The sequence below is a fragment of the Mesoplodon mirus genome (assembly GCF_964341445.2).
Source record: "Mesoplodon mirus genome assembly, chromosome: 1".
NCBI lineage: Eukaryota > Metazoa > Chordata > Mammalia > Artiodactyla > Ziphiidae > Mesoplodon > Mesoplodon mirus.
In genome coordinates, this window is record NC_138976.1 from 6,646,057 (window position 1) to 6,658,012 (window position 11,956).

The 11,956-nt window shown below is 58.2% G+C and overlaps 1 protein-coding gene across 1 annotated transcript; it reads left to right on the forward strand.

The window, feature by feature from the left end:
* Positions 1 to 70: 70 nt before the first annotated feature.
* On the forward strand, positions 71 to 6,662 carry LOC309806644 (uncharacterized protein C9orf50). Its single transcript, XM_082625543.1, is given in 8 exon segments — positions 71 to 739; positions 853 to 1,031; positions 4,029 to 4,227; positions 4,767 to 4,825; positions 5,708 to 5,869; positions 6,023 to 6,179; positions 6,508 to 6,534; positions 6,537 to 6,662. Coding segments are annotated over 8 exon segments (1,434 nt in total). The 5' UTR covers positions 71 to 166; the 3' UTR covers positions 6,615 to 6,662.
* The last annotated feature ends 5,294 nt before the right edge of the window (positions 6,663 to 11,956 follow it).

The window sequence follows — 11,956 nt, forward strand, 5'->3', positions numbered from 1 at the left end:
AGCCTGAAGCCACTTACTGTCTGGCGAGCCAGTGGTAGTAGCCCCGAACCACGCTGCCCCGCTCCGGGCGCTACGGCCTGGAGGCTGGTCTACGCCCTCCTCTCCACTTCACACGGCACCGCCCCCACTGGCTTGAGGATGCCCTGAGCTGAGCGCAGGGCCAGACATGCCCCGGCGTCGGCCCAGCTCCTGTGCCCAGCAGGTGGCGCCCGAGGGGCTCCCCGGCGGTGGCGATCGTAGACGGAGAGACCCGCTGCTGCCGAGGCTGCTGCTGCCCGAGCTCCGAGCAGCCTCTGGCGCGTGGGCCTCCGGGGGCTCCAGGGCTTCGGAGGGCGGTGCCGAGTGGTGGGAGGCCCCCGCGTGTGAGTCCTCGCCCTCGGATCCCGGGGTGGGCGTCAGGCGCCCCCGGTCGCGCCTGCCCGTCCTGCCCACCGTGGCCCAGCGGGCGGCCCGGAACCGGACAGGGCTGAGGTCGCTGCTGCTGCCGCCCATGCTCTTGGCCGGCGAGACCCGGGACCCGGGACCCGGGCCTGGACAGTGCGAGGACCCCCGCACGGGCTCGGCCAGGGAGAACCCCGACTCTTTGGGCGACCTCCTAGGAGAGTTCCTCCCCGGACGGTCCTGGCAGTTCCGATGCCAGCTCAGGGCTGAGTCTGCGAAGCAGCCGCAACCACGGAGGGAGGCCCCTACGGCCCCCACGGGGGAGCTGAGTCATTTCCGGTGGGGGTCCCACCACCTGGCATAGAATAATGGCAGTGTTAGCAGAGTATGCCTGGCAGAGTCCTGGCGATGGCAACCACCCCTTGAGGGCGGGTCTACCACTGCCCCTATTGTACAGATGAGTAAACTGAGGCCCAAGGCCATGCAACCAGGAAGAGCCTGGTAAGGATTGTCCCCAAGAGAAGACTCAGAACTATTTCCACCTCCTCCTGGCTCCCAGCAAACTCAGCATCACAACATCAAAGGGGTGTGTCAGAACACTCTGGAAGTCCTCCTCAGTGTCCCCGCTACTCCTTCCTCCCAGACCTGGGGTAAGTGTCAGTGACCAGCTGGTGGGGACAGGGTTGTCATCAATGCTCTGACTGTGGGGGACCCTGATCACTCATGGCAGGTGTGGCCTATTTGTCTTCAAGGGGCCAGTCATTGTACTTCAAGAATAGTCTTAAGAAGATTTTGCTCCATCAGATACCTGCCCTGGGGCCCTTCAGGAGAGATCACTCACAATTCACCACGGTCGAGAAGACCAATCAGTGCGTTATGGGAGGATGGGGTAGGGGAGTGGGGAGAAAGAGCGTTTCTTTCCTTCCTTTCTTTCCTCTGCCTTTCACCCATGAATGTATCCATCTGTCCACCTATTCATCCATCTGTGTGTCCATCCATGAATCAGGTCTTCTCCCAACCTGTTCAAGGATCATCCATCAACATCTATGAATTCATCCACCCATTAATCAGGTCTTCTACCAACACCTTCATAATTCATCGATGAATCCATTCATATATTCATTCTCCCATTCACCCATTCACCCGTGAATACACCTTATCTGTGAACCAGGTCTTTTAAAAACCTATTCATGAATCTCTCCATCCATCCATCCACCCATGAATCAGGTCTCCTGTTGATCCATTAATCCACGTATCCAGCCAGCCAGCCAGCCAGTCATCCAGCTATTCCCAAATTCCCACAATTCTATCCATCTACCCATGAATCCAGGGATTGATCATCTACCAATCCTTCCATCCACTTGTAAATCCAGGATGCTATCCATTTTTAGTCTTGAAGCCATGTACAAGTCTACACACTCATCTACATAATCATTCACCCACCTATGCATCCATACATGTGCCCATCCTCCTAAGATCCAATCCTTGTATTAAGACCTTTTCAGGAATTCCCTGGCGGTCCAGTGGTTAGGACTCGGTGCTTTCACTGCTGTGGCCCAGGTTCAATCCCTGGTCCAGGAACTAAGATCCTGCAAGCCATGCGGTGTGGTCAAAAAAAAAAAAAAAGACCTTTTCATTAATTCATCTATCTGTCCACCCACCTACTCAGCTACCCAGTCTTCCATCCTTTCACACAACCCCACCATTCATTCATCCATTTCTTCCTCTAACCTTTATTAGCTTTTACTATATGTCAAATATCGGGGGAAGTAAAATAAGGGGTGGGGGTAGGAAGAGCCTGGGCATTAGAGCTTAACTGGACCTAGATACTGTAGCTCTAATGGAGGGGGAAAAGAATGCAGAAATAATTCCTCCTGCTTAAACAGGCTTAAACATGGATGAAAGGTGAAGAGCATTGCCCATGAGTTTAAAGACCAGGGAGAGGAAATACACTAGACATGCCATTCCTTCTCCTCCTGGACCCATGGCAGACAGTACTAACTGATCACAGCACTTTTCGCCCACTGAGCCTCAGAACCCTTCCTGACACAGTGCTCCAGGCAGACACCACCAGTGGATCAGTGTAGGTGCCAGAAATGAAACACATTTGCCAACCCAGGAACTTTAAATCAATCAGACCAAATAAACACACTACTTCTCATAAGATATAATAAATAAGAGTATGGAACTCATTATCTTGAATGTAAGCAACAACAAGGATGGATATCTTCACAGTGTTTCACATTCAGGAGCTAATTCTTGAGCACCTTAAGGTGTGTGGGGTTCCCTAGTAGGCCCTGCTGAGGACAGCTGGGTGCATTAGAACATGCTCCAGCAGCATTTGAGAGGAGAAGCTGAGATTTCAGACCAGTGGGCACAGCTGGGGCAAGCCTTTGGCTGGTCCTGAGGCCAGCACCAAGCAGGCATGGATAAGCAAACAGCTGTTGCATAACTAGGTCCCAATGCCTGTAGCCAACACTGTCTTGGCCATCTCCTGGATGCCTGGCTCTTCAATGGGCTTATGAAAAGCGTCCCCTCTGTGTCCAAACAGACATAAAGATGTGGTCAGATAAATGGAGTCAGATATATCAATAAGCATTGTACGTAAGGTCAAATGTGGCATTTCTGAATAACAGAGCTGTGGAAGAATCAAGCAAGCCCTCCTGCAGCCTTGCTCTGGAGGCTGAAATTAATAAATGTAACCATAACAGATCCCCTTTATTGAGCACAGGCCCCTTCCTTGCCAGGTCCTGTACCAGATGCCTCACGTAAGTTATCTGATACTCACCAGACTCTTATAAGGATATTATTATCGTGCCTACAATACATAGTACATAATTTAAAAGGGAAAACTGTAAAATGGAGACTTGAGGGCAGTCTGCCCCATGTCGCAAGACTGGGAAGGGGCATAATTGACGATTATAAGAACAGTTCTCGGGCTTCCCTGGTGGCGCAGTGGTTGAGAGTCCGCCTGCCGATGCAGGGGACACGGGTTCGTGCCCCGATCCCGGAAGATCCCACATGCCGCGGAGCGGCTGGGCCCGCGAGCCATGGCCGCGGAGCCTGTGTGTCCGGAGCCTAAAAAAAAAAAAGAACAGTTCTCAGTTAGAGATGCTTACCCTTGGCCCTGCAGACCCTGGCCTGGGTGGTGGTGCAGGGGACGGTGCTTATCATCTCTTCACAACCCTGTATGGTGGGCACAATGATCCCCATTTTACAGACAAAGAAACTCAGGCTCAACAGAGTCAGAATTGAAACCCAGGACTGCCTGACTCCGGAGTTCATATCCTTATTGTCTCTGCTGAATTGCTTGATATAAGAGCCGGCTCTGGAACCAGAATTCAGATCTCGGCTCCACCCCTAACCAGCTGTGCGGTCTTGGGCAAGTTGCAAAAAACGAAAAACAAAAACCCTCTGTGCCTCAGTTTCCTCATCTGTAAAATGGGAATAATGATCGTGTTTCACAGAGTTGTGTGGGTTTGGTGGGCTGATGCCTGTTACAAGCCATTGCTTGAAGGGCAGGAAGTGCTCAGGAGAGGCCAGCTGTGATTGTCAGGATCCCACAGGGAGCTCCGGCCTGGTGGATGTGTGTTGTCAGGGTGGCATGGGGGGCTGGGGGCTCAGGCCCTTCTCATCTCTCTCACCAGGCCCCACGCTACACAGGCCCCCAGGCTCAAGGCCGTGCTCACCCACAACTCCTCAGGGGAAGGCTCAGGGCACCGCAGGTGGTGTTGCCCTTTCCGCGTGCGGTTTGCGGATGAGATGCTACGGGACACAGCGCTCCGCTACTGGGAACGCAGCTGTGCAGGTGAGCAGACAGGAAGAGGAGCTCCAGGACTCCAGAAAGTTCCAGCCTGAAACCTGAAGAGCAGAGGCTGTGGCCCTGGGTCCTGGGAATTAGGGGCCAGCCAAAAAGTCCAAGAGGCCATTGATCCGGTGGAGGAGGCCCTTGAATGGGCCTCTCTGGAGGCTGTTGGGGTGAACTTCAAGGACCAAGTAGAGGGTCTGAGGCCCAGCAGAGGTGTCCCAAGGCTGCAGCTGTGGCCCAGGAAACAGTGGCTGTCCAGGCCTGGCTACCACGGAAGGATTTCTCACTGCCAAGGGTTCCCACATGCTGTATCTGCCCACCTTGGAACCCACAACCTCAGCCTGCAGACCTCACACGTGGCCTCCAGGGGCTGGAGAAGGTAGGAACAAAGGCACCTGAAGCATCTTTTTCCCATATCCCTGAAGGCAGACCTCGGAGGCCTGGCTTGGGGGGTGCCCAGAAAGTTCTAGAAGGTCACACCTCCACAGAAGGCTGGCACTGCCTGGTCCAGCAAAGAAGCTAGGAACCAACCACCAGGCCCAGGTTCCTAGGCAGAGCTTTGTTCATGTTGGCACAGTTTCCAGTGTTTTCTGAAGTGGGTGTCAAGAGGCGGGAAGAATACACGTCTTTGCTCTGGTATGATCCTTCCTAAGGCCTGCTTTCCCCATCTGCCCAGCCCCTTCTCTTCTCAGGATCCAGCAGTCCAACAGCCTCATCTATTTATTAAGCACCCACTGTGTGCGCTTTCAGGGAACGGCTGCCCCAAAGCCTCGCTGGGGGCAAAGCCCTCAAAATCCAGGACCTTGGCTGATTCAGAAGGAACCCGACCCATCCCCCTCAGGGTCACAGGAAGTTGGAGGTGGAATCTGCAATTCTGCCCAACTTCTGGTTGTTTGATCGGGCAGCCAAGGCCCTGAGGGCAGATGACACAGCAGCTGAAAAGAGAAGCCAGAGTGCCCCCTGGCCACCCCTGGGAATCCAAGGAAAGGGAGCACCTGGAGAAAGTTTCTTGGGAATGGCAGTTGGCTGGCATGGGAGACGCTTCCTTGTCAGCCACTGGGCTGTAGTCATACCCCAGAACACCAGAGTGGAGCTCAGCGGCTGCTTCCCAGCCCTTTCCATCCTGAGGAATTCGGGGTTCCTGACCAGCCGGAGGGGCAGCTGTTGGACAGGAAACACTCTCCATCCCCATAGGATTCTCAGCATCGTCTCTTGGATTTACATGATGGGACGACTGGCCTTCCCACTGTGGGAAATGGGGCCCATTTTGGGCTGAAGCAGGAGTGGGGGTGTGGGGAGGGGGTAGGGGGCACAGCTTCGGTAATAGAGGCAGAAACAGTCATGCAGGATAGTTTTAAAACCAGAGCCTTCCCTGGAGGCAGCCAGAAGGCACTGGGAGCCTTGGGTTGCCATGGAGACAGGACTCTGCCAGATCTTGCCTGCCAGAGGGAGGAGGAGAGAGGGGGGTATAGGTGCCCCGCCTGGGTGGAGATCTCACCCGTGCTCTCTCTCCTCCAGTCCAGCAGGGCATCCTCGAGAACAGGACAGCCAGCGGGTCAGCAACATCGGAGCAGGTGTACAGGTGTGTCGGGAGATGGCTGGAGAGTTTGCCCAAAGCCCTGTATCCCAGGGCCAAGGAGGACACCACGGCCAACTCATCGGCTGGGACTTCCCTGGCCTGTGAGGCTTTGTGGAAGGGGATGGGATTCATGCATCTCCTCATCCTGTACACCTCCCTGTCCAGCTGTGGTCTGGGCCCTTGAGGGCTCTGCCAGCCATGGGTAGACCTGGGACTCAGGGTCCACACAGTTCATGGGCTCCTGTCCCCCTTAGGTCCACGCTGGAGCCGAAGGGCCACCTCTCTGAGGACACCTCTATGAACAGCAGCCTGCCCATCATCCCCAGGCCCACCACCCAGAGGCAGCGGGGGGACCTCAAAACCTTTCTGGAGCAGGTGGGCAAATCGCCCTGTTCCTGGAGCCAGAAGCTAGTGAGCAACTGCTGGCAGCCAGCCACCTGGAGCCCCCCTGCCTGGTGGGGGTTGGTGCCCAGTGGGGTGGCCAGGGCTCTGGGTAAAACCCCCGTATGTGCTCAGCTAAGGGGTGGGCTCTCAGGCCAGGCTGCCTGGGTTCAGATCGCAAGCTCCTAACTTTCGATCGGTGGGGTCTTTTTCGTGTCAGTTTCCGCATCTGTAAAATGGGGCTGACCACAGTGCCTGCCCCCTCGGGCTGTGGTGTAGAATCCCCCTGGGCCCAGGGAACCCCATCTCCTGCCCAGAGGCCCCCAAAACGCCCAGCTGGTCCTCCTTCTCGCTCTAGGAGTCCTTCCTGCCCAGCTTGGTGTTGCACACACAGTCCTGAAACAAGGCCGCCCTAAGGGGCACCAGCTTCTCCTGCCGTCAACATCACATCGCGCTCAGAGGTGAATGGCTGCTGGTGCCCAAGCCCAGGTGTGGACACGGGTGAGCAGTGAGGAGAGGCCTTCCCTGACCCACAAATAAACGCACATCCCCGGTGGCTGGTATCTGCTGTCAGGGCTCACCCTACAAACCTCTCCTGGTTGCTGGTCTTTGGGGGTCCTGGGCCAGGGGGAGGGCTGGGGTGGAGTCACAGCTGGGATGAAGATGGGGGGCAAGGCATCTTCAGGGGTCAGGCTTGTTCCAAGTGAGCCCCTCTTCTGGGAGGTGGGAGACCCTGCCACACACCTCAAACCTGGGACCAAGCCTCTGTCAACCTAGATCAGCCCACACCTGAAACAGGCACCTGCCCCAACCTCCCCCAGCCCAGCCTCCATCTTTGACGGGAACCAAAGGCTGCTTGCGGACCTCCCCTGTGGGGTGAGGGCATCCAGACTGTGGCCAAAGGGACAAACATTTGTCTTCTGTGTTCCCCAGGCCAGGGTCTCATCTGGTCCCTGGAGGGCAAGCATCTGGGTGGGCAGGGGTCAGATGTTTCTCTCCCACTTAGGGGGGCAGTGTTCAGAGTCACACAGGAGGTGGCGCAAGACAAGGTGGCGCAAGGAACTGCCTGGAGCTTTTCTGACCGCTGCACTGACCCAGCAGTGCCACCCCCATTTGCCTGTCTGCCAGGTTTGGCCCTGCCACACACCTGCGTTCCCACTGCTGGGCAAAGTTTGGCCCCCTCCCCTGTCTCCTAGAAGCAGCGCTTTGGCTCCAACCCCTCGCCAAAGCCGGGATCGAGGTCTTTATCGCCACCTCCTGGCCAGTGAAGAAACAGCCACGGAATCCACACCCAGACGCAGTGCTGAATAGCAAAGGCTGGGATTTGGGGTGGACCGGCCGTGGGGATTTTAGGGCCAGGACGGGTTGTGGATGGGGGAGAACTGTTTCGAAGGAGGGCCCTGGCTCCAGAAAAGGCCACGGATCTACCAACCCTGTGGGGATGGGATGGAGCAGTGCTACCATTCCCCTTCACTGGGGAGTGTAGTGGGATTTCGATTCCTGGGATGACCTATCCCCTCCATCCCCCCTTTCTGGACTTTCACCCCTCCCCCACGCCCCCCCCCAGTACTTCTATTTCCTGGAGAGCCTGCGGGTCCCGGAGGGGGCCTGATTCTACTGCACCTTTTCCTCGTGGCCTTGCACAGCCCACCTCGCCCTCTCCGAGCCTCAGTTTCCGCGGACCCCAAACCGGCCACCGGCTGCAGCGCCGCGCCGCGCCCACGCGGGGGCAGTGTTGGCCTGGCTTTGGCACCGCCCGGCGCGGCCGAAACTTCTCAGCCTCTTGCTAAAGGGTCGGAAACTTTTCCCCTCGCGCGGCGCTCGCGTCTCCGGCCCTGCGCCGCGCCGCCTCCTTCCACCTGCCCGAGTTCGCTGCCGGACCGCGAGGCGGGGAGGGGAGGCTCCCCAACCCCCAACTTCTCTTTCTCGCTTTTCGTTGTTCAACCAAAATACTGCTAAGCTTGCAACAGCGCCGTCAGCCGCGAGCACTGAAGATTGAGTCCCGCGTGCAGCGCACAGGGGCCGGGGGCGGGGGGCGGCCCTGCGGCGTCGGGGCTCCCAAAGCGGGGCGGCCGGACAGCGGCCTCCCGGCGGGGACCTGCCCGGTGGGCTGGGGATGGGAACCCGGCGGGCGGCCACGCGGGGTCCCGCAGCCCGGTTTCTCGGGGACCCCTCCGCTCCCCGCCCCTCCCCCGCCCGCCCGCCTCGCCCCCGCCCCAGCCCTCCATTTCTTCCTTCCCTCTCTCCGTTCTCCTCCCCGCTCCTCCCTCCGCGCTCTCTTTCCCTCCTCGACAAACATGGATTCTGTGTCAAGAGGACCTTCAGCGGCAGCCCCGAGCCTCCCCTCCCGCCACTGCCAGCAGAAACGCAGGGACACGCAGGGACAGCCGCAGACGGGCCCCCGGAGACGCGCCCCACGCGCACACCACACACTCGTCGCACACACACGTCACACATGCACACAGATAGGCACCACAAACCTCCACACCCACACCCACACCCATGCAAAGACTCACACCACGACACTTAGAAACCCCACATACTCACAGAGGACACGTGCACGTCCTCCCCAGCTAGGGTCTCCCAGCGACTGCACCCCGACATTCCAGAGTCCACTTGTTGCCTTGGAGGCCGCAGATGCAACCTCCACCCCAGCTCTGCGTAGACCTTTCCAACATGCCCCTGCCCCTCTGCAGGCAGAGCTTGAACTTGAATGTGGGGTGCCCAAGAAGGGGGAGTGGAGGGGAGGGAGTGCTGCAGGGAGGGGATGGACCCCTCCCCAGGGTCCCCAGCAGGGTCCTTTTCGCTGGTACATTTCCACTCAGGGCTGGCAGATGGCCAGTCCTGCCTGGGCTCCTGGGAACAGTGCGGCAGGAAGGCTGGGGAAGTGGCTGTGGCTGGAGCTGGTGCCCCAGCTCTTGCTGCCTACAAGCTCAGAGCCCCCCTGAATCTCTGGGGGTGGGCAAGGCAGGCGTACCCCCCACTGGTCTCTTCCAGTTCCTGTCTGCCCTTATCACTCTGAGCAATAGCAGCCTGCACCCCATTCCATCTGCCACCCACACCCCGGCCCTGGACCATGGGCAGACTGGGGCCAACCCAGGCTGGGGGGCAGTGGGAGCTGGTCTAGTTTTGGGGGTGACGGGGAGGGAGGAATGACTCCCAACCCAGGGCAGAAGGAAGTGATGGGAGAAGCAGGAAAATCTCTGCTCCTTTCTCCCAGCGGTCCCCACCTCACGGGGCCTCTCCACCGGCTGCAAGGGCATCTCCTTAGCTCCTTTGCAGATAAGGAAACCAAGGCCCAGAGAAGTTAGGGGGTTTGCCCAGGCCATGCCAAGCGCAGGAGCCGGAGCTGGGACCAGGTCCACGCGTGTCCTATGCCAGTGCCCAGCCTTCAGCCACCCACACCCGTGTCCTCTCACAACCATTTGTCGCTGGGAAACCGAGACCCAGAAAGGTTCATCTCTTTCTCAAGGTCACTTCGTTTTGAAGGGTTGGAGTCAGGATTCAGATTCAGCAGGAAGAGATGCGGACGATGTACAATCCTGGGGCTCCCTCGCCCCAGGGCAAGCAGGGTGGTCTGGAGGATCCTTCCTGCCCCGGGTCCCTCCTCCTGCATGAAGGGCATCTTGGGGGCAGGGAGAACCGGGGCAAGGTCAGGGAGGGAGAGAGTCGTGTTTGGAGGTGGTGTTTGCGGAGGCTGTGGAGACTGGCAAGCGAAAGGACAGGAGCAAAGGGTCCTGTGAGCCGCAAGCCTCAAGAATTGCCCAGAGGGTGGGGCTGGACCCGCGGGGAGGTGGGAGGGCAGCGCTGCCTCCAGACAGGGGCGTGGTCAGAGAGCCCCACCACCAACCCCGAGCTCGGATAGCAATGAGGTGCCACGGGAGACATGGAACCCGAGAGAGCCGGTCCCACGGTGGGCTCTGGGGACATGAGCTGCCCCAGGGGCTCATTCACTTTCATTCTGCCGGCAGTTCGGTGAGCACCTACTGTGTGCCACACACACGCTGGGCCCTGGGAGCACCGTAAGGCACAGCCCTGCCCTCAGGACGCTACAGTCTGGTGGGGGACATGGACTCAAATGGGCGATTGCAGGACACAGTGACAAGTGCCATGAGGGGAGGCCCGGGCTTTGGGGGCACAGAGGGGGGACCAAACCCACAGTTTGGGGCACGGGGTGGACACCTGGGCCTTTTGATGACAGTGAGATGGAGGCATGGTCAGACCCAGACAGCAGACCAAGAGCATGGGAAGGGAGGTGATTGCTACAGGCCCTGCAGCGAGGCTGGTGCCACGATTCTTAGCACGGGTCAGGGTAGGGCAAGGGGCCCAGGAGGGCTGTTGATGAGGCAGGAGGAAGGGCTGGAGTTCCCCTAGCCAAGACAGGCACACGTACACACCCCCCACTGCACCGGCCACGTGGGGCTGCGCACTGCTCATTCCTACTGCCTTTGTCTGTGCCATTCATCCTAACTCCCCCCGACGCCCCGCCCTGCCATGTCCTCCCTTTCCCTGACATTTCTGCCTTTTGGGGTCCTGTTGTCCTTCCCTCCCAAATATGCCCTAAGTGACAGATGGTCTGCAGCTTCCAGGGGCTCCTGCTGAGGGCCATCAAACCCCTCCATGGAGACAATGCATGCTGCCACCTCCACCAGCCTCAACATTCCCCTGTAAACAGCCTCAGGAAAGGGGGTGACACTGGTGATGCTCACTGTGCCGTTTGGGCCCATCGGAGCCAGCTTCGGATGCTGGGTGGAGTCCGAGCCAGCAGCAGAGACTGGACCCATCACTGGGTTCTGGAACCCTCTTGAATGGTGGCACTTGGACCCAAAGAGCCGGGGGCAGCTCATCTGCCATCTCCCATCATGAGGCCTTGGGGACCCTTAATGACTCACCCGCCAGGGTTTCCGGATTTATTGTCTGCACCTGGCAGCCCTGGGGATTGCGGTGACACCCGCAAGCTCGCAGGGAGCCCCCATCTGGGCTCTGGGCTGGCTTCCAGCTCCCCCAGCTGCAGGGCACAGCAAACCCCAAAGAATCTTCTTCCAGGAACCTGCTGGCCCAGGCAGCCCAGATCCCCAGTGTGCATTCTCCAGGGGACGATGCCTCCCCAGGATGGCTTCTGAGTAACTTCATACAGCCCACAGCCATTCCATAATGTTAACCAAGAATCCACGTGAGCAAGACAGACCTGGGCCCTGCCCTCATGGAGCTCAGAGTTCGCCGGAGATCACAGAGGCACAGCGACAAAGGCTATCGAGCAGGTCCTTGTACAGACATTGGTCCAAAGACTGCCATGCTTCAGAGCTTACTGATCCATGAAGGAGGGCGCAGCTCTGTGAAGTAGGCACACCCTTAGCTCCATATTACAGATGAAAAAACCGGGTCACAGAGAGGTTAAGTCATTTTCCCAGGGTCACACAGCTGAGCTCCAGATAAGAAGTCAGTGAGAAGTGCTGTGATGAGGGATGTACAGGCAGGTGTGCAGGAGAGCACAGGGCAGCTGCCTCCTCTGAGGTGAGGGTTTCCTCCTCCAGAAAAACTAGCCCCAGATTTCCTCTGGCCCAGAGGGAAAGGCCCAGGAGGGCAGGACTGTAGCCAGCATACACAGGCTGCCTATCAATGGTAAACTCTGCCCACACTTCAGTTCTGTTCCTTCTCCCGTATTCATTCACAGAACACATTTATTGGGTATCTACTGTGTACAAGGCTCTGTGAACAAGACAGACACACTCCTGCCTCAGGGAGCCCACATCGTGGTGGCCAGGCAGATACAGACGGGGCTGGTCACGCAGTGTGTGACCCCTGCC